The 22,849-nt window shown below is 47.0% G+C and overlaps 12 protein-coding genes across 12 annotated transcripts; 2 read left to right on the forward strand and 10 right to left on the reverse strand.

Moving 5' to 3' along the window:
* Nucleotide 1: 1 nt before the first annotated feature.
* LY89DRAFT_707650 (putative V-ATPase proteolipid subunit Ppa1) lies at nucleotides 2–1,263 on the forward strand. Its single transcript, XM_018217624.1, has 5 exons — nucleotides 2–110; nucleotides 158–192; nucleotides 248–339; nucleotides 391–699; nucleotides 747–1,263. The coding sequence occupies exons 1-5, from the start codon at nucleotides 56–58 to the stop codon at nucleotides 859–861; spliced, it is 606 nt and encodes a 201-aa protein (XP_018070713.1). The 5' UTR covers nucleotides 2–55; the 3' UTR covers nucleotides 862–1,263.
* A 214-nt stretch (nucleotides 1,264–1,477) lies between these two features.
* Nucleotides 1,478–3,356, reverse strand: LY89DRAFT_782627 (uncharacterized protein). The gene is made up of 2 exons (XM_018222597.1): nucleotides 3,083–3,356; nucleotides 1,478–3,030 (listed from the first exon to the last, which is right to left on the reverse strand). Exons 1-2 carry the CDS (start codon nucleotides 3,298–3,300, stop codon nucleotides 1,635–1,637), a joined length of 1,614 nt encoding a protein of 537 aa, XP_018070714.1. The 5' UTR covers nucleotides 3,301–3,356; the 3' UTR covers nucleotides 1,478–1,634.
* A 428-nt stretch (nucleotides 3,357–3,784) lies between these two features.
* LY89DRAFT_80825 (uncharacterized protein) lies at nucleotides 3,785–4,956 on the reverse strand. Its single transcript, XM_018223426.1, has 2 exons — nucleotides 4,468–4,956; nucleotides 3,785–4,408 (listed from the first exon to the last, which is right to left on the reverse strand). Exons 1-2 carry the CDS (start codon nucleotides 4,852–4,854, stop codon nucleotides 3,851–3,853), a joined length of 945 nt encoding a protein of 314 aa, XP_018070715.1. The 5' UTR covers nucleotides 4,855–4,956; the 3' UTR covers nucleotides 3,785–3,850.
* A 174-nt stretch (nucleotides 4,957–5,130) lies between these two features.
* On the reverse strand, nucleotides 5,131–5,757 carry LY89DRAFT_80828 (uncharacterized protein). Its single transcript, XM_018223427.1, has 2 exons — nucleotides 5,451–5,757; nucleotides 5,131–5,351 (listed from the first exon to the last, which is right to left on the reverse strand). The coding sequence occupies exons 1-2, from the start codon at nucleotides 5,568–5,570 to the stop codon at nucleotides 5,187–5,189; spliced, it is 285 nt and encodes a 94-aa protein (XP_018070716.1). The 5' UTR covers nucleotides 5,571–5,757; the 3' UTR covers nucleotides 5,131–5,186.
* A 469-nt stretch (nucleotides 5,758–6,226) lies between these two features.
* On the reverse strand, nucleotides 6,227–7,220 carry LY89DRAFT_782629 (uncharacterized protein). Its single transcript, XM_018222598.1, has 2 exons — nucleotides 6,971–7,220; nucleotides 6,227–6,924 (listed from the first exon to the last, which is right to left on the reverse strand). Exons 1-2 carry the CDS (start codon nucleotides 7,039–7,041, stop codon nucleotides 6,465–6,467), a joined length of 531 nt encoding a protein of 176 aa, XP_018070717.1. The 5' UTR covers nucleotides 7,042–7,220; the 3' UTR covers nucleotides 6,227–6,464.
* Nucleotides 7,221–7,377: 157 nt separating this feature from the next.
* LY89DRAFT_782630 (uncharacterized protein) lies at nucleotides 7,378–9,668 on the forward strand. The gene is made up of 2 exons (XM_018222599.1): nucleotides 7,378–7,447; nucleotides 7,498–9,668. Exons 1-2 carry the CDS (start codon nucleotides 7,427–7,429, stop codon nucleotides 9,259–9,261), a joined length of 1,785 nt encoding a protein of 594 aa, XP_018070718.1. The 5' UTR covers nucleotides 7,378–7,426; the 3' UTR covers nucleotides 9,262–9,668.
* A 555-nt stretch (nucleotides 9,669–10,223) lies between these two features.
* On the reverse strand, nucleotides 10,224–12,816 carry LY89DRAFT_734466 (uncharacterized protein; the record flags this gene model as incomplete). The annotated part of the gene is made up of 3 exons (XM_018219909.1): nucleotides 10,224–11,840; nucleotides 11,901–12,583; nucleotides 12,633–12,816. The coding sequence occupies 3 exons, from the start codon at nucleotides 12,814–12,816 to the stop codon at nucleotides 10,224–10,226; spliced, it is 2,484 nt and encodes an 827-aa protein (XP_018070719.1).
* An 877-nt stretch (nucleotides 12,817–13,693) lies between these two features.
* On the reverse strand, nucleotides 13,694–14,489 carry LY89DRAFT_697556 (10 kDa heat shock protein, mitochondrial; the record flags this gene model as incomplete). Its single annotated transcript, XM_018216919.1, has 4 exons — nucleotides 13,694–13,718; nucleotides 13,784–13,842; nucleotides 14,090–14,317; nucleotides 14,487–14,489. 4 exons carry the CDS (start codon nucleotides 14,487–14,489, stop codon nucleotides 13,694–13,696), a joined length of 315 nt encoding a protein of 104 aa, XP_018070720.1.
* A 249-nt stretch (nucleotides 14,490–14,738) lies between these two features.
* On the reverse strand, nucleotides 14,739–17,188 carry LY89DRAFT_80985 (Pkinase-domain-containing protein). The gene is made up of 2 exons (XM_018223428.1): nucleotides 15,789–17,188; nucleotides 14,739–15,736 (listed from the first exon to the last, which is right to left on the reverse strand). Exons 1-2 carry the CDS (start codon nucleotides 17,065–17,067, stop codon nucleotides 15,153–15,155), a joined length of 1,863 nt encoding a protein of 620 aa, XP_018070721.1. The 5' UTR covers nucleotides 17,068–17,188; the 3' UTR covers nucleotides 14,739–15,152.
* Nucleotides 17,189–18,015, reverse strand: LY89DRAFT_81057 (uncharacterized protein). Its single transcript, XM_018223429.1, has 2 exons — nucleotides 17,832–18,015; nucleotides 17,189–17,734 (listed from the first exon to the last, which is right to left on the reverse strand). Exons 1-2 carry the CDS (start codon nucleotides 17,872–17,874, stop codon nucleotides 17,310–17,312), a joined length of 468 nt encoding a protein of 155 aa, XP_018070722.1. The 5' UTR covers nucleotides 17,875–18,015; the 3' UTR covers nucleotides 17,189–17,309.
* A 1,280-nt stretch (nucleotides 18,016–19,295) lies between these two features.
* LY89DRAFT_685360 (ribosomal protein L11) lies at nucleotides 19,296–20,323 on the reverse strand. Its single transcript, XM_018215067.1, has 2 exons — nucleotides 20,170–20,323; nucleotides 19,296–20,113 (listed from the first exon to the last, which is right to left on the reverse strand). Exons 1-2 carry the CDS (start codon nucleotides 20,296–20,298, stop codon nucleotides 19,787–19,789), a joined length of 456 nt encoding a protein of 151 aa, XP_018070723.1. The 5' UTR covers nucleotides 20,299–20,323; the 3' UTR covers nucleotides 19,296–19,786.
* Nucleotides 20,324–20,607: 284 nt separating this feature from the next.
* On the reverse strand, nucleotides 20,608–22,787 carry LY89DRAFT_734469 (pantothenate transporter liz1; the record flags this gene model as incomplete). The annotated part of the gene is made up of 14 exons (XM_018219910.1): nucleotides 20,608–20,849; nucleotides 20,896–20,950; nucleotides 21,016–21,100; nucleotides 21,149–21,255; nucleotides 21,302–21,358; nucleotides 21,408–21,536; nucleotides 21,597–21,625; nucleotides 21,678–21,861; nucleotides 21,918–21,983; nucleotides 22,037–22,118; nucleotides 22,176–22,451; nucleotides 22,502–22,545; nucleotides 22,599–22,709; nucleotides 22,761–22,787. The coding sequence occupies 14 exons, from the start codon at nucleotides 22,785–22,787 to the stop codon at nucleotides 20,608–20,610; spliced, it is 1,494 nt and encodes a 497-aa protein (XP_018070724.1).
* Nucleotides 22,788–22,849: the final 62 nt, after the last annotated feature.

The raw sequence follows: 22,849 nt of genomic DNA on the forward strand, positions 1-22,849 counted from the left end.
TCGACAACGACTCAACCGACCTGGTCAACACTCCACGCTCAATTGTCCCGTCAAGATGAGTTACTATGGAATCGGAGGCGCTACGACGGCGTTGGCGGTAGTGGGAGCTTGTAAGTTGGATGACGTTAGGTAATGGCATTTGTCTAACGATGACCAGATATGCTCTTCACTGGTGATGGAGAAGCTTTCAATGTATGGTTTAGAACTCTGGAATAACTGAGGAAATGGAACTAAACATTGGAACCAGGTTGGCCAGTTCCTCGAAGATATATCCCCATATGCCTGGGCAGATATGGGAATCGGTTTGTGCATTGGGTTATCAGTTGTTGGAGCAGCATGGTACAAGCCATCATATACGCCTCAGATCCCTCTCGTCTGACTTCTGCATAGGGGCATCTTCATAACTGGCTCTTCGATTATCGGTGGTGGAGTTCGAGCACCTCGAATCAGAACAAAGAACTTGATTTCCATCATTTTCTGCGAAGTCGTCGCTATTTACGGCGTCATCATGTCGATCGTGTTTTCCTCCAAGCTCAACTTTGTCGACGGAGATGGTATATACTCTGGCAGCAACTACTACACTGGATATGCTTTGTTCTGGGCTGGGTTGACTGTGGGCTTGTGCAACCTGATTTGTGGTGTCTCAGTTGGAATCAATGGCAGTGGCGCTGCTCTTGCAGATGCTGCAGATCCAAGCTTGTGGGTATTGTGCTCGATTATCGTAGGACCTAGCTAATAGAACATAGGTTCGTCAAGATCTTGGTCATCGAGATCTTCAGTTCCGTCCTGGGTTTATTCGGTCTGATCATTGGATTATTAGTTTCCAGCAAAGCCGCCGAATTTGCTAGCCCAACAGCATAACCCACACAAAGACAATTAAGAAATCCTCTAGGAGTGATTTTTCGAGAGAAGTTGTGGTGTACGTGTATATCGACCAAGCGGTACGGAAGAGGCGTTCAGGTAGACGTGGATGTCAGGGAATTCTGGAATGCAGCATAGCATAGTCGCATGAGACTGGTTGTATCATATTCGCGACTTTTGATCGCAACGTCTTCAATAACTTTTCTTCGCCTGTAGATGTCTGCAGTGGGAATTTGCCATTCTTCTGGTGTCTCGAATAAGGTCCGAAATAGAAATTCGGGCTCGAGAGACAGAACTCTCCTCCTTTACAGATCAACACGATATGGGACAAGTTGGTTCGAGTCTCGATTTTGTTCCACTTCTCATACTAGCAAAGCATTCCGTTCTGTTATGGTCGAAGTCAATTCGGAATATACCTCTCCATCTCCGAGTGGATTAGAGTTGCATCATAAAACCTACTAAAGCCTCTGAACCAGGCCCTATCTCTTCAATCTCAGAGCTATATACCTGTGCAGCTAATTGGTTGTCATCGTCCATCTTTCTTCCATGTTTTTGCTCTGTTTCCGCAAAGTCTGGTAAAACTGTTGATCTTACCACCAACAAAGCATTGCTGATGCGCCATTCATACATTTCATTGTTCTAAGTCTAATACTCAACGTCATCAGGCCCGAGGCGGTTGCCTCTATCTGCTTTCAACTCATCTGCTTCCTCCTCACGCCCCCATGCACGCAACCATACTTCTAGCCGAGCCATGCAAGCGATAGCGCGAGAGTTTACTCTTCCAAACTTATTGCTAACCATTTCAATAACATTCCAAAGATTCTTCTCCGCCAAGAGCCTCTTGTCTTGTAGTATTGGCTAGATGCAACGAGTTCCAGCGCATCGAGTTCCAGCGCATCGAGTTTGTCCATCAAACTTTCTGTATCTTCTGCTATCAACAAAATGTCGTTCCCCAGCGCCTCGGCTTCAGAGTATCGTCTTTGCCTCTGCATTGCAAATCCTGAAAAGAGATTTATTCTCATCATCTGTGGTGTACGCAACCATGACTCCTCTACAAACTTCGCATGGATTTGTCGAAGGAGTCTCTCCTCCTCGAGAGGGGCGTTCGGTCCGTAGGTAGCACTCACGAAATAGAGGTGAATGTCAAGACTGTCAGAATGAAAAAATCCGAGCCGTCGTTCAAAGCCATCACTCGTGCATTTCCAGCTCTCAATAATTGCTTGCCTAAAATGATCTTTATCAAGTATGGCAAGGGATTGGCAGATTTGTCGCAGCGGATGTTCTACCAACAAAATTGTTTTAGACATTTCATGTATATGATGAACTAGTAAGCTGACCAGCTCCAGGTGCCCTCTCTGTATCATATCTAAGAAAACTTCAAGAAAGCAGTCCAAAGTTCTGGTATGTTGGATTCGAAGAATGTCACCGATTATCGCGAAAGCTTTCGAGAGGACCCTGCGAAACTCGTCGTATGATCTTTCATCGGCGAGCCTGACAGCTGTACTGTAGTAATTATGGAAGGTGTAAAGAGCATTGGAGAGTATCTCACAGTGTACGAAGGTATTGATACACCTTCCACTCCTGTCTATCCAGGTCTCGTTCTCGAAGGAGCCTTGTATGTAGGACTTGATACTGAAAAGAAGTCTTTCGGGTACGGGAAGAATGTGCGGTGTTGAGAGTGGACGGTTTACTGGAGAAGCGTCTGAGATGAGGTAGTACATAGCTTCTAAGGTCTTTTGAGCAGTATCCTCACTGAATGAAAATAGTGGTAATGGAGTCGTTGGTCGATGGACTCCTACAATAACTGAATCGCCATCCCCATGTGCAGCTGATGGCACGACCGTGTCCGGTAGGGTGTCTGAAGGGTAGTTTTCTGTGGACGTTGCGTGATGATCCGAATGGGCTGATTGAGGAATCGGCGATGGCGTCCTCCATGAAATCTCTGGAGGCGTGAGAGGCGCAGATCCTTCCTGAATTCTAATCGTTTTCTTTCGTTCAAGATAATTCCAGACCTGTTCCATGCTGACTGGCTGGTCTCGTACCCGAAACGATGTGTCCTTTCCGATAGCATCGCGTTCTCGCTTCTTGCGAACAATTGCAAGCATATCTCGCTCTTTGTTCTTCTTGTCCAATCCCCATTTCGTGATTCGATCTTTGTACATCTTTGTGCTGTATTTGGGTCAGATATTGATTGATGTGTAAGATGAGGCTGCTGCCGTACGTAGCCTTGAAACCATGTTGCTTCATTATGTCCATTACTTCTTTGAGCTTTTTGTTCTCTTCCAAATACAGCTGCTTAATGAGAGGTCGGTGCCGGTCCCAATCATCTCGAGTGGGAGGATAGCTGGCGACAGCTACTTGCTGGCTCGATTCAGAACCGCTGGGGTGGGCATGTTCTGAGCCAGGAGCGTACGACATTGCAGAGGAAAATGATTCCATGGCGAATTATTTGTGGATTTGGAAGATCAGTATACCACATCGATGCCAACTCAGAGGAACCGGAGGATATATAAGTCTATCTCGACTCAGCCTCAGCCTCATGACAAGACCTCGATTCTGTCGGTTGGAGGATTAAGCGAGCAAAAGTACTCTGCATATGCATGACCAGCGCCACCATCACAGCTGAACTTGCTGTGTTCCGGCGAATTGGGACAGCCTTACTTGAGTCTGTCCGTTGAATGGTCGGGAATTTGAACCCATGAACGCGCCATGTGAAGATCTTGCGAGTGTAATACTAGTATCGTTATCTTAGGAAATTCTTGACAAGCGTTTAAAACACACTTCATATTCTACGAATTCTACCTTACATGATTACGGAGTTAGGCATAGCAACCTTAAAATCTTCAGCGAACCTTAGAATACTCTGAATAATGACATCCTCGTCACTTGTCCGCTCTCTTTCAGATCTGAACCGCTTTGCCATCGAACACTCACGCTGCCATAAGTCTCCAACATGACTCAGGAGTCCTGACTTCACTCCTTCGCCACCTCATTTCATCTCTTCCATGGACGCATCTATGTTCGCAGCAACAACCTCGGTCTCAAGTATCCACGCACCCATGTGACTCGTTTCAAGATCTCCTCGACGAGATCTTTGGTGGTTCAAGTTGGAATTTGATGCAATAGGGACTGCGGTGGCGGTGTAGGAGCGTGCCTCTAGTAGTGATTTGGAGGAGATGGGAATATCATAGTCCATGGCATAAAACGGGTCGTTGTGGGATGGCGAAGCTAAGTAGCGTTTCATCATTGGCTTTGGAGGAGTGATTGCCATTGAGGAGCGTTTGGTTCTGCGATGAGCTCCCCTATGTCCGCCAGAAGAATCTTGATGGGTACCATTGCGGTATGGATAGGTGGCAGGTGATGGAAGGAGGGCATTAGCAGAGGGAAAGATGTGATGTGTGGTATTATCGTATGGTGCGCACTGAGAGTTGAAAGACTCGTATGCAGTGCCGGCCCGAAAATTCATTGGGAAGTTGATACCAACTTCAGATGAATTGACTATGAAATTTCGGGAATCGTGCTCTGTGTTAGAATATGGAGATTGAATCTACCATGCGTGAGTTCTTGTACTTTCTATTTTATTAATGGCCATGTGGAGAGGTCTACCTTTGCGGTCTGGCTCTCTCTGCTAGAGAGAAGATTTGAGGGTCGAAGTCCGTTTTGAGCCATCTCAAAAGCTGGATAATGCAACAAGTCGAATAATGAACGTAACAATTCAGAGATGCAGAGGAAAGTCTTGCCTTTGAAACCAGAGCCAGAGAAAGTAACGAGGAAGCGGGCAGTATTTATCTCTGGCTGGCATCCCACAACTTTTGAGAAGCATAGTAATACTTGCATACTTGAGTAGGCTCGAGGTAGAGTCATCTTGGTCAAGCAGCTGCTGTACGGAACTTTTGTTCCAGCTCTTAAGTTGCCCATGATATCCACGACTGCATAGAACTTTTGCTCGTTTGATACCGACAAGTACATGGGTTGTGAAACACGAAGCGACATCAAATTCAGCGAACTCGTTTTTGTGATATGGAAGACCAATCAAACTATGTCCCCTACTAGTTGTGCAAAGCCGGCTCGGCTTATGCAGAGAACTTTTGTCCCCTGTCTAGGGCCAATCACATTTGTAGAGAGGCGGCAAAGCTTCCACATGACGTTACGTGCCGAAAGCACTCAATTCTGCCTTGCAAAGTATACGAGGACATACTATATGCCTTTCTGATCGACGAGATCTCGCGAGGCTTGATGTCCAAGATGGTCAGAAAGAAGAGAAGTAGCCACGTGTGAAATTGCTCATTGTCAAACTGCTTCCTGATGTCTCGAAATGAAAATAATTACCTACCTAGGTCCCTGATACTCAAAATGGACAGACCGATATCACAATCAGTCGAGTTTGGGGTGGGGTAGGGGGCTCCAAACTGTCGGAAATACCATCGATTGTATCTGTGGCCGGGTCGCATTGTGTCACCAAAAACAGAGGACATCTTCTCTTCCGGAATCTAGTATCTCAACGTGTTAGATACTGTTCTCATCCATGAAGTTTAAAGAAAGTCAAGTGCAGATAATATATCAGAATCGTCAAATATAAGGTCTCTCACCGCCTCAGCGTCAAGATCAAACAAGAAAGATTTTTCATCATAATAGCTCAAGGGCGAGCATCTCAACAAAGAAAGTATCGCGTACCTGAGGCTCCAGAAGCAGACCAATCTTATGATCATTATGTTGCCGTGAAATCCATTTGTCAAAGTCTGTGATCGAAGCACTCGGAAGGGCGGCTCCTATCTCATTCTATCATCACGAGCATGTACTTGGCAGTGAAAATGATTTTTGAGATACAAGTATACAGACACAGGAAGATCAGTATACACTGCCGAACACCTGGACGTTATTTGACCAGAGAGAGATATTCGGCACTGTCCGACTGAATCGACAGCTGGCTGTTTCTGCATCACCAGGCATGGAACCGGACCGTGACTAAGCACGCTAAGCTTCTCCATATTATAATTTCGTACCCCTTGCTCAAATCTTTGTTTCGTCTCTTCTCTTATTTCACCGTCCACGACCTCGAAATTAAGCTGTGTGCGACGTTTGATCAGGATTACACTTCTTTTTCTTCCTCCTTTTTCCCCCACAGAATATTCCTGAAAATCGGTCAGAATGAAGGTCGACGTAGCCCCCTCTAATCTTCACGTTGTGAAATGTCTCGGAGAGCAATTCTGCGATGCGACTCAATGCTAATAACAACAATCATTTTCGTTACTCCAATACTGGCTCATGTTGTGTGTTTCAAAGTTCGGAGTTTCCGCAGTAAATTATCAGCATGTAGTGGTATCTGGTAATCGCGAAGTTTATGGGACATCATGATGAGTTTGGTATTGTGACACGCTTCAGTGAGCTTAACATGCAAGTATTCTGTACATACAAGTTGTATACATTTGGAGGAAGCACTTAAAGAGTTAGAAGGCAACATGCCAATCCGAACCCGGCAAAGAATTCTTTTGTAGAGACTGGTGGTCTCTGGCACTGCTGAGGAGGATGAATCATCAGACCACCTGAAGGAATAGTATCAAGCAGCTAACATTGTCTCTTCCTTTTATCCTTGTGATCTCAATTCAAGCAGTGCCGTCCACAGCAAAGTTCCTCGCGACAGTCTCTACTATGTTTTGCGGCCCAGAAGAGAACATCAGTTTCGTCTCTGGTGCTGACTTGATCACTTCACAGCAAGCCCCGACGACTTTCTCGAAAAGGATGGTGAAGTCGTTGTTCCCCCTTATACACCATCCAATGATTATACCATCCCATGGTCTTCCTTCCAATTCGTGCTTCAGATCCCTGAGGGCGGTTGGGACATCTTTAGGATCTAAATTGAAGCCGACGTTCTCGAAGGAATCTTTGATGTCGCGAGCCTTTTCCTTTGCCCACTCTGATTCGATGCCTTTCTCGATGGGCACACCATGTAGATGCCTGCTTATGCTTACAACGAGAATAAGCTTGCGGGCTGGACTCCCGTTCGTACGGTTGACACTACTCATACTGGAGTATTTTGGAAATCGTTGCTGGCGGAATGAGTAACTATTGTCGTTAGAAATAGTCCAAAAGTGCGTCAGGAATTCTATACAGATATTGATAGCTTGAAAGTTTCGGAAAATTGGAAGAATAAATTGCTGGGCGTAGCCTTTCGAGAAGCATATTCAAAGCAAAATTTGAGGTGGGAAGGGGGAGTCTGAAATAAGTACTTTCTTATTATTGCGTTTTGATCTGAGACTAGATAGACAACTCCTAATTGTTCCGTTCTAGTCCCATCCTTGATTCGTTGCTTCGTAAGATTTGAGCAATCATATGCTTTCCCATTCATTTACATCTAGGATCGGAGGTTTCTACTCTGTAAGAATTGCTTTGATGGGTGATGCGGCTTAGTCTCCACCATTACTGCGTCTTCTCCGTTCGTTCCGTGCTATCCGCGAAGCGAGCAACCTCATTCTGACCTCCGACCTCAATTCCGTTTCAATACTACTTCGTACAGTGCACTGCTACCGGAACTTGGCGAACAAACCGGAAGGAACTCATATTCGTCATGCCTCAACTTCAGTCAACCGTATTTCCACTCTTGCTCACATTAGCTTTTCCACTGACTGGTCTTGACAGCCACTCCATGACCACAACGACAGAGGTGTGAAATCTCCATCTCGTCGACCTATGCGGCGCCGAATTCGCAAAGCATGTGAGCCCTGCCGACATAGGAAAGTCAAATGCGATGGAGCACATCCCTGTGAGCTTTGTGTTGGCTATGGCTATGACTGCATCTACGCCAATGGCGAAACACCTACAGCTGATCAACTGGTGTCTTTCAAGAGGAAACTGTCACCATCCACTGTCTCCAAACTGCGAGAAGAGTCCTCAGTGTCTTCTGATACCCAAGCAAAGGACAACAGCGAGCCTCCGGGCCCATTATATGTACTTTCCGAGGGTTGTCATTCTCCAAAAACCGGCAATACTAGATTCACGAGAGTAGATAGTGCTATCGCATTCCCCAGAAGTCTTGGACTGTCACTCAACGCGGATGAGCCTCCGATATTGCAAGCTTTTGCTTGGAACACAGGCACAAGAGGCGAAAAGTCGGAGGTGACTCGGCCGAGTCTGCTCCAAAACATTAGCTTGCACGAGTTGGAAACGTTCTCAGATATCTACTTCACTTCCATCAACCCAATATTCAACATTCTTGACCGAGAAGAATATTGTCAGCGAGCCGATCGTTGTTGGACTGCTCAAAACATAGAACCTGGATTTGAGGTGGTGCTGTGTGGGGTCATGGCACTTGGGTCCTTGTTTTCGAGACAGCCCTTCGCTCACGAGGCAGATCTTATCGAGCAAGCAAGGTTGACCCTGGATAGAACGTTTGCGCACTCAAATGTCTTGCTCTGCGTTGATTTCGTCGTGGGCTGGATTCTACGCGCCATTTATCTACGCTCAACGACAAACCCACACGTTTCATGGATGGCGAGCAGTATGGCTATGCATATCGCCGAGTCAATAGGTCTTCATCAAGAGATGAGTGATGTCAAGGTGACCCAGAAGGGGTGCGTGATAAGCGAAAAGGAAATCGAAGCTCGTAGGAGAATATTTTGGGTAGCGACTTCTATGAATCGATTTTTCTCTGCCCAGTACGGCCGGACGATGACAGTGCTACAAAATGTTGGATGTCGTTATCCTGCAGGCACTTCTGATGATGCAGCAGATGACTTCGCTAGTATCATCCGAAGACTTCCATTCCTATGCGATCCTGGTGATCCAAGCTTTATCATTATTCTCATAGAGGGAATTATGAACCTGGGAAAGATAAAAATCACCAAGTTGCCACTCATCTTGCTGAGAGCAGACTCGATGTTTACCATCTATCGCAAACTGAGGTACATGGGATTTACACTTTCACAAACTCATGTCGAAATTGTTCTGTCTGCAATCAATTCGGCCCTGGACGCTGCCGATGCTCTTGCGCGTCAATACCAACAATGGTGGACCATTATCGGAGTTCCATTCCACAGCATCTGCGTCTTACTTGCTCTCAACACCACTGAGAGCTTGAACCTCCTATACAAAGCTATGGAGACCTTGCAGAATGTCACCACTATCTTCAGCTCTCATGTATCAAGGGAGGCGCTCCGCACAGCACACTACCTTGTGAAAGTTGCCGAGAAGAAGAGAAGAGGAGATCTGGGGTCTTTGCAACGAGTTCTTAATCTCAACGCTAATATGGCCGCTTCTCCTGTGGCACAGACTCCCGTCCCAGAAAGGTTCTCTGAACTCCCGTCTTTTGAAAGGCCGACTGATTTTGATTTGGCTTTTGCGGACTTGCTGGACACGACGAGCTTCGCGAACGGAGGGACAGACATGACGGGATATACCCTCTGAGATTTCTGCTGTGCAATCAGATTTGCCTTGGTTAGCGACTGACTCGGATGTGGAGAGAAAACTGTCTCGAGGTATGGCAAGCTAGCGAGGTCTAAGAAAACTTCGTGGGACCGCGTGAGCCGCATATAGCGCAAAGTGCGCGAGTTGCGCGGATTGCGCGGATTGCGCAGAACGCGCGAAATGCGCTGAATGTGCAACCTGCACCAGAACATAAGATATCAAAAGACACGGAAATCTTGGAAACAGGAGCTGGGAATTCTGTGTTGACTTGGGACTTTGACCACGATTTGCAGTGGCGCACAAAATATAAATGAATAATGATCGGAGAATGGTGAATATGAATTTGGAGTTGTTTGATAGGTTGGTCGCAGGTCCCTCGGACGTTCGTGAAGGACCGTCAAGTAACCACAATGAAAGCTTGCTTTTCACTGATTGAACGGCAAACATAATCCGTGATGATAGCTATCTATCGCTTCCGTTATATTGTACCCTCGAGCAGCTGAACCAGACTCACGTGCTCGGAACCCCTTCCTCGGTTATATCAGGGGTACCTCGCTTGTTATCGTCGCTCTGTAGGTCTGATTCAGCAGAGATTAAAGTTGAGTCCAGCATTTGCATAGTTCTGACTAGAATGAGACGTTTGGTGATTGATTGAATCTATATCCAAATAGCTGAATCCCTATGAATTGGCCGTCCCCTTAATCTCTACTAACCTCAACTGGAGAACGCATGCGCATATGACTCGCAGATATTCCACAGAGGCTGAGCCCACACCTCAATCACTGGATGCGCATTCACCAGTTCAGAAATATCTCTTTCCTTATTCGGAAACTCAATGAACAGTTCAATTGCATAATCACCAATTTCAGAACCGACTCGCATTCGACGCAATATAATAAAGCTTCAAGACCCAGTGTACACCCAAAACCCCACCCTCTCAAGCCCAAAAAGCACCAACCCCCTCACAACCCCCCTTCAAAAACACCCCACCCCTCATCCCACAGCGCCCCTCCCCTCCTCTTCCTCCGTACATTTCTCTCCAACAACCGACTCTTTTTCTCCTCCCTCCTCAAATCCTCCACACCGCTCGCAATTTCCACAGGTTTCGCTGCACGGTTCGATACAAGAGCCTCGACTGGTTGACCGGGCAGGATCGTGATCGTGATTGCGCCGCCGTCTGAGGTGGACGAGGGTATGATCTGGAGGGAAAAGATCGAGGAACTCGAAGCCACTGAAGCTTGCGTGTAGAAGGATGTTGTTGAGGGCGATGAGGTGGGATTGGGGATCACGATCAAGTCTAGGGTTGAAGTTGGAGGTAGTGAAGTTTGTGTGTTTGATGAGGTGTCTATGGTTATTGGGGTGAGGGTCTGGCTCAAGCTTAAGCTGGAGGTAAGAACCAGCGAGCTAGGTGTAGTTGATGGAGTGGCTGGAGGTAATGAAGTAGGACTGTTACTCATGCTTAAGCTCGAAGTCGGAACCACCAGATTTTGCGTATTGGTTGGAGTGGCTGAAGCCAACAAGCTAGAAGGAAGCACAGTCGAGGCAGGGATTTCCCCGAATGCCCTTGAGGAGCTTTTGGTAATCGTTAAAAGCGGCATAGTCGAAGCCGGACTTGAAACGTTGCTAAGCGGGACGGTGGAAGAGCGTGGACGCGGAAGCTGTGAAGGTGCTCCTCCAAAAACTTGAGCAGTCGGCGTTGGACCTAAAGGAGACGGCGAAGTGGAAAGCATAGCAGAGTCTCCTCCGAGTACAGCTAACGAGTAGGCGATAGGAAGATCTTGAGCAGTCGACGTTTGATTCGGAAGAGTCGCTACGTTTGTAGTCGATACCACGGGAGTTTGGGTCAGAGAAGCCGGTACAATTAAGCTGGATGATGTGGCACTTGAGGAGATGTTCGTCAAGACGATGGAGCTTAGCCCGGTTGTCTGAGCGGCACCGATGTTTGTCGTGGAACCTGGTGGAATTTGGGATTGGAAGTCCATTGTGATGGAGATCGTTGCAAGGGTCCCAGAAATCGTAATCAAGTTTGACAGAACACCACTCGAAGAAGTACTTGATGGGATAGCACTAGTAGCACTGGATAATGTAGCTGGCGCTGAGATTGGAAAGCTCGCCATCACAGTACTTGAGGTCGTCTCAAAATCATGAGCAGTACTGATAACCATGCTCGAATTCGACAAAGCGACACTCGAAACAATGCTTGGTGGAAGCGCACTGACGGTTCGTAATAGCGTGGTGGTGCGTGTGCTTGTGATGGTTGTGAAAATTGTCCCCAAAGCCGGAAAAGTGCTCGAGTCGCGCTTAGAGTTATTGGCTGATCCGTTTCGGAACGCAGCATTCATGTACTGACTGGCATAGACTTGACCAGGAGTCTGGCTAGCGGCATCAGGAATAGGGTATGGATTGTTGTCCGGTAGCATCAAGGACTTGCCCGCGTTTGGGAGCCCGGTGAAGATGCTGGCGTTACAAGCAGATTGTACGTCGTCGCATCTCTGTTCCCAGATTCTGCAGCCTGCAGAGCCGGTTGGTGGTGCAGTGCCGTAGCATGTTGTAAGTTGTTCGAAGCATGACTTGCTTGCCTGTTATTTGTTAGTTCACAGTAGACTTATTGGAATAATTGGAATAAGAAAGGAACTCACATTCCAGCACCCATTAACGTCTGAGTAAGAGTCCAATTCTGTTGCCCACCAGTTGGCGTTGGTAATGATTGCATCGGATGGTAAAAGTCCATACATTTGGTGTGCAACGTTAGGAACTGTAGTTGCAAGCATCTCCGAACTATTGTATGGCACAGGTCCAAGCATCACATATGGCCAAGTTGGGGTGTAGATATTGAACAGGAGCGCCGGATCTGTTGCATTCAAATACCCTGGAATGGATACCGTAGTCTGAGGAGAAAGACTAGTACTACCATTTGCAGGACCAAGAAATATTTGCGCACAGCCAATATAGAACTGTGGATCCGGTGGAGATTTGTCTGCTTGTTGAAGAGCAAGGAGTTCTGTGCGAACAAAGTAATATCCTCCGACAAGGTTACCGGGAAGGTTGACTGACAGTAATCCGTTACTATCAATTAACTTCTCGGTGCACCATTTCGAAGTAACGGCATCGTATCCCTCGTCCCATATCTTGAACCACGAGTCGCCATTTGGTCTAACCATAGGAGACTCAACGTTTTTCATGTAGACGGCACAAGGGCCTTTATGAGAAGCATCTATGGCACCAGGCGAAGAAAGATTGGGAGTTTCGCGAAATGTAAAGGTCAGCTTAGCGCCATTAGGAGCTGGACATGTTCGAGGAACGGATGCGTTCCCTCGATTTCCTGTGGGAATTTAGTTATTGCTCCAGGCCCTTCCCAAAAGTACACATACCGCAAGCCATTTCGATACTCGTTGGAGAGCCAATAATAGGAAAAGTGGCATTACTTGGGGTTATGGGCATGCGTACACAAGTACCATCGCCCTGATTGACGTCGTTGATGAAAAGAGTTGTAAATAAAGTGTGGGCAGACACGGTCTGCAGTGCTGCGAGTCCTGTAGCAAGAGTGAGCTTCATAATTGGAGAAGTCAGAGTTGTCGTGCTAAATAATCCAGGAAGTGTTCTGAAATATCAAGTCGGTAACACAATATAATTCCAAGAGCACCAACATGTTATGCACGGGGTGTTGTGAATCGAAAATCAGCAGGAATTGTACTCTGAATCGAATTTGATGAAGAATATAGTGTAGTGAGTGGCAATCAACGGTAGATGTTGTTGGAAGGATCAAGTTTGAATATGTGCGTGATTGAAAAGCGTCGGGAGATGTTGAGACGAAGGGAGTGTGAATGGATCAAGATCGATATGGAACAACAGACGATGCCATGACAATGACAGGCTCTTCTTATTGTGACAATTGCAGCAAAATAGTTCCAGCAGTTGCAGAAAAGAACTATTGTTCAACAATATCGATAGAAGCTTGTAATCATCCGCAATACTAAGCGAAATGTAGGAAGTTTATAGCAAGAATTTACGTTCTCTTCGTCTTGACTCAGAGGACTTTCGCCGGGATTATGGAAGTCCATCTAAAAACGGACATTCAATCCAAAGTCAAAAGTTCTTAGACTGGTCTGAAGAGTAAGAGAGCAGACAAATCCACTTCAATTGCGAGGTCATAAAACGCAGATATGTCTAAGATGTCTTCCATGAGTGGCACTTGCCTTTTGAAAGAGATCGATCATACTGTATATGTGTGAAGAAGCACTTGTGCTACTATAGCTATAGGACATAATCAAGTTGGTGGAAGAGAGGAGATTCATATTCATCAAGTATGCAAATCAACCTTCACTCCCCGGCTAATCGCTATGCAGAATTTTTACACATTGTATAGTACACCTCCCAATTCTTTCCTCTGTCTGGATTCATCCTCTCTCCCGGAGCCCCACACTGTAATCATTTACTCGTTGATCTTAGCAAGAAGCCTATTCACACACGCATGCTTAGTGATTGTGCTTGGCAGAACTAACTCATATGGAGAAATACTTACTCATAATCGCGGAAAAGCGAGTACTCCTCATCTCCAACCTTGACTGGTGATCCACCATACTGCAAATGGTAGGTCAGCAATTCGTCCACAAGACACGATGCCAGTCCCACGAATTCCATAAGCAAGTGTGATCTTGTCATCCTTCCCTTTCCTCTTGTCATGATCCCGCCCTTCCGTCAGCGGGCCTCAAAATCTCCCGAGACATCCGAACTCCAGGGTTTTTTCCCTCAATACACACACGCCCCGTATTCCAAACTTCTATACCCGGACCTCTATACCCATATCCGCAAAACAAGCCCAACGTACCTGAGGAATCAACACCTTATCACCAGGTTGCACACTACAAGACACTCTCTTGCCATCCTTATCCAGTCCGCCGGGTCCGACAGCCAAGACCTTTGCCTCGTTCAGTTCCTTGACAGCTGATTCCGGGAGGAAGATGCCGGACGCGGTCTTAGTTTCGGCTTTGATGCGTTGGACGAGGACACGATCGAGGAGAGGAGCGAGGGATCTGATGGATTTGAGAGCGGTAGACTGTGAGATATGTAAGCATTGAGAGGTATATAGTTGTAGACAGATAATTGAAAGAGAGACAAGCATGAAATGAATGTAATAGGGGAGTTGGCGCAGGGGAAGAAGAGAGCTCATGGCATGAGCTTCTCATCAACAGCCACAACTCTCAGCGAGCATTGGGTAGACGTACCATCTTGACAAATCTAGGAGTTTGAAGCTTTGAAATAAAAGCGATTGAATTATGTGCAGAAAATTTCAATGCGTGAGTATGGTAGAGAAAGAATGATGTTGTTGTGTTCGCAGAGCTTCGAAAAAGTTCGAGACTTTTTTTATGGCTCGTGCACGAGGCTGATGATCATGTGATGCCCCTGAAGCACAATGTACTCCGGTTTATAATTGTGAATAAGAAGTCGCTCAGTTTTCTACAAGCGGCCGGACATTATGAAGTTATGAAGACTTTTAAATTATGCTTATATCTGTCTTGATCATAATAAGTGATTCAGCGAACGTTAGACCATGTCACTTCTACCCTACGCCAAGTTCACAGTACACAAACGCAAAATTTCATGTTGAACAATTAAAATTCTTATTTGTAATGCAATAATAACAGGCGTAAGTCATAATACCCATCGGTCCATGACCTCTGTTTGGGGGGCTAAATCTCTGCCTCTGGCCATACAGCCAGACCCCAGGTTACACAATCTACATCTTCTCCAAGAATTAGAGAATCCTATCTATGCACAGTACTTCCCAAGTCCTCAACAGCCTTTAACCCAACCACCGCATAAATCCAACCTAAACTCCGCTATCAAGCCCATGCAATCCCGTGTCAATGTGAAGCAAGCTGTAGAGAAGATCACTTCGCCGGTGGGGGTTGTGAAGCCGGAGGCTCTAAAGTATGGGTGTGACCTGGAGCACGGTACAACTCCTTGCCAACTTGACGACATATGTTAGTTCCAGAGACCCAAGGATCAGCCAGGACTTCTTCTAAAGTTGCTCGTTTCTTGGGGTCGATCTCCAGCATTCGTCCCATGATATGTCTACTTTCTCTTGGCAAGAGCCGTAACAATCTCCAAGGACCCTTGATCACCTCTGGTTTGACAGGTGCAAGTGCTCCGTTGGAAGTGTTTGGGGGGAGTTCGGCCTTAGGTGTAGTTGGTTTCGATTCTGGAACGGCATCTCTAGCAGGCGTATCTAAGTCGTTTGTGGACTTTGATGGGGCAGGGGTGTCGGATATTCTCCTCAAGTCCGTGCCAGGAGTGGGGGGAGATGCGAATAGCTTATACGAATTGTCGGTCATTCTTGGCATCTTCCAAGGGAATCTGCGTAACGACATGCAGCAGAAGATGATAGCAAGGGACCAAATATCAGCTGGTTGAGGGTCGTACTTCCTTTCGTCGTACACTTCTGGAGCAAGGTAAGGATCAGATCCGACGATACCTATTTATAGTCAGCAAAGAGTTCGGACAAGAGCAAAGGTTTTGAACCTCACCACTAGCAAGGGTGATCCCGTTTTCAAATGGATATTTGAAAACGCTTGCGCTGCCGAAGTCGATGATCTTCATGATTCCAAACTCGTTCACCACGACGTTGTCCAGCTTCAGATCTCGATGCGCCAGACCCATACTATGCAAATAGGTGACACCACTCAATATTTGCAGGAATGAGCAGCTGATCTCTTCTCTCGACATCTTTCCCGTCATGACGATTGCGAAAAGATCATATGGGGCATACTCCATCACTTCATACCACTTTCCCTTCTCGTGTACAATATCCAACGTCTCGATGATGTTGCCATGATGTAAGGTTGAACCAACACAGAATTCTGCGGTGACCTTCTTGGCGTATTCTTTTTCCGTCTCGTATGAATGTCTAGCTCTGAACTCCTTTACTGCAAAAGTCGTTCCGTCACTACTTCTCTTCATGAGACGAACCGAGCCACCAGCTCCAGCTCCTAGGACTTTTCCGAACTTGCCGTACTTCGATTGCAGGCCATGATCGTCACCGAAGGGTAGTTGTTGCGGAGTCTTATGGTGTGGAGGGGTCTTGGTACCCGATTTGGCTGAAGGAGTAGGTGATGCTGCTCGCTTTGACTTGTGATGTCCTCCAATCTTCAAGAAACGCTTGAGCTCCGACATCGATCCATGTTTGCTCGAAATCGTCGTTGAGCTCTCGTCGTGCATGTGTGAGAGGTGGTCCTTGTGACCTCCTCCAAAGATGTGGGAATGTCTCTTTTCTGAATTGTTGTTGTTCACATCGACAGCACTTCTTGATGATCTGGGAAGATTGGTAGTCGATGAGCTTGGTGAAGGTCGATGTTTCGAACCCAGAGCCGTGAACTTGAACCTCTGATCAATGGCGTCTAAGTTTCTCGATTGTGGAGGTCGTTTGTTTGCTGCATATGGGTCGTTGGCATCACCGGAAGGTGTGAAGGGTCTGCTGTATGTTGGTGCTGTTGTTCTCGAGGGACTGGTCTCGCGCGATACTGGTACAGAGGTATCATTGCCAGGGCCGATCGAGAAAGCACCATGTCGTGATTGGGAACCGGAGTCTGCGGATAAGCTTGTCGGCCTTGTCGTCACTCCTGAAGATCCCGGCCGGCTATCGTCGATATTTGTGGTTGACGGGGAAGTCCCGGGTGGTGAGATTTGTGGAGTGACGGCTGCCGCGTCCTCCTCTGCTTCCACCTTCTGTAAAGGCGCCCCTTTTGTAGTCCCCTCCACGGCGTCCCGCGATCTCGTCGCCGCAGGTGTAATAGGCGGTGAGTGCATCGAAGATGGTCGAGGGCTGTGGTGGGGTGAAGGGCGGCCGGAAGAAGTGTGCGTATTATGTCGACTTGTCTCGCGCGAACTATCTTCGTTCGAGGCAACCTGCACAATGTCGGATCAGTCCCGAGAATCTTAAGATGAGGAGAGGAGGGCATGAAAAGAAATATATAGGAAAATGCAAGAAGGTGGGGCATCCCGGGAGGCTTTCCCATTAGTGCGTGGGGGTGGATCTGAGAATCTCATTCTCAATGCATATGAGAAAGCAGATGCCGGCAAGTCAGGGAAATACTCAAACTCCCGAGCTTCTCCCAGACAACAATGAACTTCATTGGAATTGATATCGTCATTGTTGCTGCATTTCCTCTTTCGGCGATCCCGGTGACAAACAACATGGGCGAGGAAAGAAGACATACCCTCGAGGCAGGAAGAGAAACTGGTTCGAAAGCAAAATGGCTCATTCGACGCTCTTGAAGATGTGTTCCATGGAGGCTCTTAGATAATTCCTTCAATCTCTCTTCGTCTTGGCCAAATATGTTCTGCGGGGGTTCGGCGTCGAGAGCTTCGACACTCTTCGGCTCGATTTCCTCAGTGGCAGATGCGAATCGAACTGTGGGAGAACCAGCCGAAACGTCTTTAGGATCGAGCTGAGAGGAAGTAATATGGTCGGAGGCTGTGAAGGAAGTCTTTGTCAGAAACATGATTATCAACAATCTCGTAGCCGGGACATGGCGTAATTGAGTCAACATGAATAGTAAGCGTGGACATACCAATGGGGGTACCTTGGGGATGATTCTCTTGTGTCGAAGCCATGATGAGGGGTAGCAGCCAGATAAGAAGCCTTCAATGAGGCACTAAGTGGACAGCAGATCCTCGAGATGCGGTGGATGCAATGATGTGAAATCGTGGAGCAAAGAAATTCGCACGAGTAGTCGTCGTGGTGGGGCTAAGTGAAGTCTCTTGAGCGGAAGTGCTAGCTAGCAACGATTGTTGCCCCCGATAAAGCAATGCGCCAATCGACGACACTTCGGTCAAATACACCAGCAATGGAGAATTGATGAAGAACGGACTGCGCGACTCGTAGTCGGTGATAAGTATGGGGAATTGGAGAATCTCTGGGAGCAAGCTCTGGCAGACTCTCAGGCTCACCCGTATTGGGCAAGCTTCGCCTCTAGGTCGAAGTATCTGTATCAAAGGATGGATGCTGATGACGGAGCGCGGTTGCCGTGTGAGCCCGTACTGTGATCCGTAGGCTACCGTATTCCAGCAGCATGCAAGCTGCGGTGAGGCGCGGCAATAAGGTTGAAGCAGCTGTCAGCGACCAAGCTAGCGAGCGAACGAGAGAGGGATGTGGTGCCGAGTTCCAATGGAGGGGTGCCAGGACAAAGTTTGAAGGTGTGTGTGTGCGTGTCAGGTTACTTGGTCTGGCGGTATCGTGAATAATCTGTCATTGACCCAATTCATCATCTAAGAATGATGCTTGATTGGACGAAAACTGAGTCTTTACAGAAACTTTCATGTGCAACACAACCCACGCCGTCTCAGCTGCCACGAATAATACACGAATTATGCTCAGTCGGACAAACACCAAAGTGGGCTGCACCCCTGAAGAAGAGGCGGGATAACCAGAATACCTGGCATCGCTCATCTCGCTCGGGATTGAGATCGTGGAAGGATCCGATTTTCCTGTGTTCTGGACCGACAAGAGTCATAATTATGGGATCGAATCTGCTGTTTCATCGCTCTTTCGTTCTGCCATGAGCCGAAGTCAATCTGGGAGTCTATTGTCCATCGACGACTCGGACATTTGTCGCAGCTGCGATTCCGTGGAGCTTCCGCCGTAAATCCGGGACAGAGATCATCGTGATCACGTTTTCGAAGTGAGTTGTGGTTGACCAAAAAAGGGTATCCGGCATCTGAGGCTATTCGAATGCTTGTTTTTTCTAGCCGAGGCTTCCCTGAATTCCGATGCCGGATGCAGTGACCACACGTGACTCTCCTTTCTAGAAGAGATGGAGCTACTCAAAGGTCTATTCCTCAAGGGGAAGTGTCCCGACTGGCATCTATTAGCATCGGGAAGTTGACCGTGTATTTTGACTGATCTGCGCTGGTTAGCCGCTCGAATAGAAACAAGAGTTTACTTGCCTTATATTTCTTTGTCATGAGCCAAGTGAAGTATGAAATATATAACAAGAAAAGAATTTGAAAAATACGATAATACAATTATAAAGGTAGCAAGAAGCATGAAGCTCACAACTCTTCACATCAGGATCACAGCCATCCTTGGCTATACAATAGATGAGCTCCAACCATCGCTATCTATGCCCGTCCATGTTACTTCTTTCTCCCAGTATTGGTCAAGGTAATCAATTCCAAGCTGAATGTCTGATAGTAGACATCTCCATTTGAGATCCATATTGTACAATAGAACCTACAATTAAACCCCAATAATATACAATCCTCAAAACGCCGCCGCAATGTAGATCAAGGCATTCCAAAACCCAATGCTAGTCGCTTTATTTAACAGCATATCTTTCCTGCGGTCCTACACTCCAGAGACGATGACTCTGTGTAGCCCTCAAGTCGTTCCTCCACATACCCGAGCTCGGCCTCTCGACAACATATCAGTCCAGCCCTCGAATCTCTCAAACATGGTCTCCCGACCACAACTCCCACCTCTTCCCCCACCCCCTCCAATCCCAACCTCCAATCCATCAAATCCGCTCTAAGGCGTAACAGCAACCCCAACCGTCTTCGCCGACGCAATAACACTCTTACAAAGCCCCTCCAAACTCAACCCACTCAACCTCAACTCACTCTGCTTAATCTTCGCAATCTCATAAACATGCTTCAGACTAATCGTCCCCACAATCTCATTCCCACTCTTCCCCTTCAGCTTCCCCTTCTTCAGCTCCACGTCCGCTGCTTTTAGCAACAAATATGCCGTCGTCGGCGTCCGGATCTCGAAGTGGAAGGATCGGTCGGGACGGACGGTTACTCGTGCCGGGATGGGAGTGCCTACGACCATGTGCGCGGTGCGGGCGTTGAATTCCTGGGGGTTTGTGGTTAGTGAGGAATCGGGGGAGGACGAAGAGGTAGGAAGGTTACTTTGCAGAAATCCATCGATTTGACACCTTTGCTTCCTAATGCGGGGCCGACGGGCGGACTGGGACTTGCTTGTCCGGCGCCGACTATCAGCTTGACGATCTGGTCTGTTGCTTGTTTTGTGCGCGACATTGTGGGTGTTGGTGTTGGGGTTGACAGAGCTCATGCGACTTTTTGATATTCGATTGATGAATTTATGGTTGCCTGAGGCTTTAGGAACGCGGAGTCACGTGAATGGTTTCGATTCTTCGATTTAGACAGACATTGGCAGATAGGAAGTCGAATCATGACTAGTTCATGTACTCATGTTCACTATTTGAGACATCGCTAGGTATATCACGCTATCTTGGTGCTACTCGAGCACTTCAAAACATTCAGCGACTTCCCCTTTTCACCTCGCTTGTCTCCCTCGGGAATTCAGATAAGCCCAGTCTTATGAACTTAAAGACTATTCTTTTCCCGAATCTCTTCCCGAATCTCTTCCCCTTCGCTCTCTTTGGCGCCGATATGGGGATCTTTCTTATCAGACTGATACTCGATAACCTCCAAGTCTACATTGTCACCACTTGTCACTTCAGCATCCCTCGTTTTTTGACGACGTTCTCGCAAAGCGAGAAGTTGAATAATAACAATGACTATCAATGCAGCAATTACGAATCCGAAAGTGGCTGGGAATCCACGACCTACAGGATTATCAGTTGAAATCATGGCATTGTTAGCTTGACTTACGGAACGTCGGTGCCTCGGTTTGTGGGAAGATGACAATGGGAAGCCAAGCCGCGACCTTGATGTTGTCAGTCTCAAACGTAAACCTCCAGGATGGAGAACCCAAGTGAATAGGGTACTTACTGCATATTGCATCCCATTCATGCTACTGATGACCAGAGCTCGCTCTTCATTATCACCAGCACATACTTCGTTTGCCCAAGTGTAGCTAAACATTATCAGTGATTGGACTCAGAAACGACAGGGCATGGACTACAAGATTGCCGTCATAAGCTGCACCCCATCCGTCAAAAAAGCAAACTCCTTCAATCGAATACTTCGAGGCCACACAGCGAGGATACCATTAGGTATAAGACCGTAAGTCTAACGTTTGTCAACAAAGTATCCAGGAACCGGCAGGAGCACAAACCAAAGGTCCAAGTATGAATGCAATTCTACTGCCAGTGTAGTCTGAGCCAAATCCCCACTGTTTCTTATTAGCTCTAGAGAAAAGTTGAACCATTCTAGGGCCATACCAAGACAATGCAAAATGCAGAGATCAAATTCGTTCCGGTGGGAATGACGTTTCTCGCAACGACAGAGAAGTGCTCAGATTTTAGCCAAATGGCGAAGTAGCCACTTGCTTGACAACTAGTACCATAGAGCTACGGATGTTTTGTCAGTCTATGATTCCGAGCAAGTCCCAGTTGAGAAATTGCACATACAACATATCCCAAAGTGAAAGCATACCACCCTGTGCACATAGCGTCAATATCAAACACACGATTTTATAGGTAAGCACTTACTCCATCGAGAGAAGATCCGAGTAAAAGTCGAAAGTGTGAGCTTGACAGGAGGGGCCTTTCCTGCTCGCTGCACCCGATCGATAGCAAGGCTGCATTCTTCTTTGGTGAGGTACCAAGCTCGTGTAGTGTATGGAGTATCAGGAAGGAAGAAGAATGTCGCAAAGCCCACAGGTACTGTCATACACTGCAATCTGATCAATTACAGAAAGAGGGCGACGGAGTAGACTTTACCCCACAAACGATGTATAGCCATCGCCATCCTGCGAGGCCTAGATGTCCGTTCAAGGATTTATATACTGCAGCTTGCTATTGTAGTTGTCAAGACGTGCGAAGATCGACACACAAGTAGGGAGTCTCACTAGGTATCCGCTAAAGGCTGTCCCCAACGGGGCTGTCATATGAAAGATCGCAACACGTTTTGCAAGTTCTGTCTTCGTATACCTAAATTTGTCTGCGTCAAGCCTCTTTCACATCACCAATGTAGCAATCAATGCTCACCAAGATCCCAAAATGAAGAGCAGACAGGGGAAGAACGAGCTTTCAAAGAACCCAACCAGGAATCGAAAAGCGTAGAGTTGAGCAATATTATGCATTCCAGCCTGAGCAAATGTGAATGTTCCCCAGCCTATCTCCATCAAGGCGAGCCAATAACTCGGACGAATCGTCTGAATGATCATGGTTGATGGGACTTGCATGACAGCATATGCAACAGTGTATGCGGTGCCCGCGTAGGTGTATTGATTTCCATACATTTTGAGATCTTCTTGCATGCCACTGGCTACGTGTCAGGGTGTTTTGAGTTAGCACTGGCTGTCTTTACGTACCTGACATATGCATTTGCAAGGTTTCCTTGGTCAAGATATTTTAACTGTTCACAATCTCAGCAACCAAGAAAATATGTATTGGCTAAAACATGCGTACAAAGAATCCAAGACATCCTATTGTAAGGATGGAGAAGTCAAGCTTTCGAAGAAGTTTGCGTTCCTCCTTGGACTTGAGATGGGTATCCGTGTCCCAGATGAACGAGCGAAACTGGCTATGGGATCAGAACTCGGCTTTAACCATATATCCAACAAAGCTCACATTCTTCTTTGGTTCAGTTTCAGTCATGATTGCGATTGCTCAAATCAACAATAGCATTCAAGGGGAATTTAGAATTGTTGGAAGTGAGT

This window comes from Mollisia scopiformis (genome assembly GCF_001500285.1).
Source record: "Mollisia scopiformis unplaced genomic scaffold LY89scaffold_13, whole genome shotgun sequence".
NCBI lineage: Eukaryota > Fungi > Ascomycota > Leotiomycetes > Helotiales > Mollisiaceae > Mollisia > Mollisia scopiformis.

Bases quoted from the DNA above. Each gene is read 5' to 3' on its own strand.
- LY89DRAFT_685360 (XM_018215067.1), bottom strand. From the start codon at position 20,298: ATGTCGCGCACAAAACAAGCAACAGACCAGATCGTCAAGCTGATAGTC. The intron at 20,114-20,169 runs GTAACCTTCCTA...ACAAACCCCCAG, and splicing joins AATCGATGGATTTCTGCAAA to GAATTCAACGCCCGCACCGC.
- LY89DRAFT_80825 (XM_018223426.1), bottom strand. From the start codon at position 4,854: ATGTCGCTTCGTGTTTCACAACCCATGTACTTGTCGGTATCAAACGAG. The intron at 4,409-4,467 runs GTAGACCTCTCC...CACGCATGGTAG, and splicing joins GAGAGAGCCAGACCGCAAAG to ATTCAATCTCCATATTCTAA.
- LY89DRAFT_81057 (XM_018223429.1), bottom strand. From the start codon at position 17,874: ATGGCTTCGACACAAGAGAATCATCCCCAAGGTACCCCCATTG. The intron at 17,735-17,831 runs GTATGTCCACGC...CTTCCTTCACAG, and splicing joins TCCCCAAGGTACCCCCATTG to CCTCCGACCATATTACTTCC.
- LY89DRAFT_782627 (XM_018222597.1), bottom strand. From the start codon at position 3,300: ATGGAATCATTTTCCTCTGCAATGTCGTACGCTCCTGGCTCAGAACAT. The intron at 3,031-3,082 runs GTACGGCAGCAG...ACCCAAATACAG, and splicing joins CAACATGGTTTCAAGGCTAC to CACAAAGATGTACAAAGATC.
- LY89DRAFT_80828 (XM_018223427.1), bottom strand. From the start codon at position 5,570: ATGATCATAAGATTGGTCTGCTTCTGGAGCCTCAGGTACGCGATACTT. The intron at 5,352-5,450 runs GTGAGAGACCTT...TTGAGATACTAG, and splicing joins TTGATCTTGACGCTGAGGCG to ATTCCGGAAGAGAAGATGTC.
- LY89DRAFT_80985 (XM_018223428.1), bottom strand. From the start codon at position 17,067: ATGCACTCACCGCCTATTACACCTGCGGCGACGAGATCGCGGGACGCC. The intron at 15,737-15,788 runs GTGAGGTTCAAA...GACTATAAATAG, and splicing joins CGGGATCACCCTTGCTAGTG to GTATCGTCGGATCTGATCCT.
- LY89DRAFT_707650 (XM_018217624.1), top strand. From the start codon at position 56: ATGAGTTACTATGGAATCGGAGGCGCTACGACGGCGTTGGCGGTAGTG. The intron at 193-247 runs GTATGGTTTAGA...CATTGGAACCAG, and splicing joins GTGATGGAGAAGCTTTCAAT to GTTGGCCAGTTCCTCGAAGA. The intron at 700-746 runs GTGGGTATTGTG...AATAGAACATAG, and splicing joins GATGCTGCAGATCCAAGCTT to GTTCGTCAAGATCTTGGTCA.
- LY89DRAFT_782630 (XM_018222599.1), top strand. From the start codon at position 7,427: ATGCCTCAACTTCAGTCAACC. The intron at 7,448-7,497 runs GTATTTCCACTC...TGGTCTTGACAG, and splicing joins TGCCTCAACTTCAGTCAACC to CCACTCCATGACCACAACGA.
- LY89DRAFT_782629 (XM_018222598.1), bottom strand. From the start codon at position 7,041: ATGCTTCTCGAAAGGCTACGCCCAGCAATTTATTCTTCCAATTTTCCG. The intron at 6,925-6,970 runs GTATAGAATTCC...TAACGACAATAG, and splicing joins CTTTCAAGCTATCAATATCT to TTACTCATTCCGCCAGCAAC.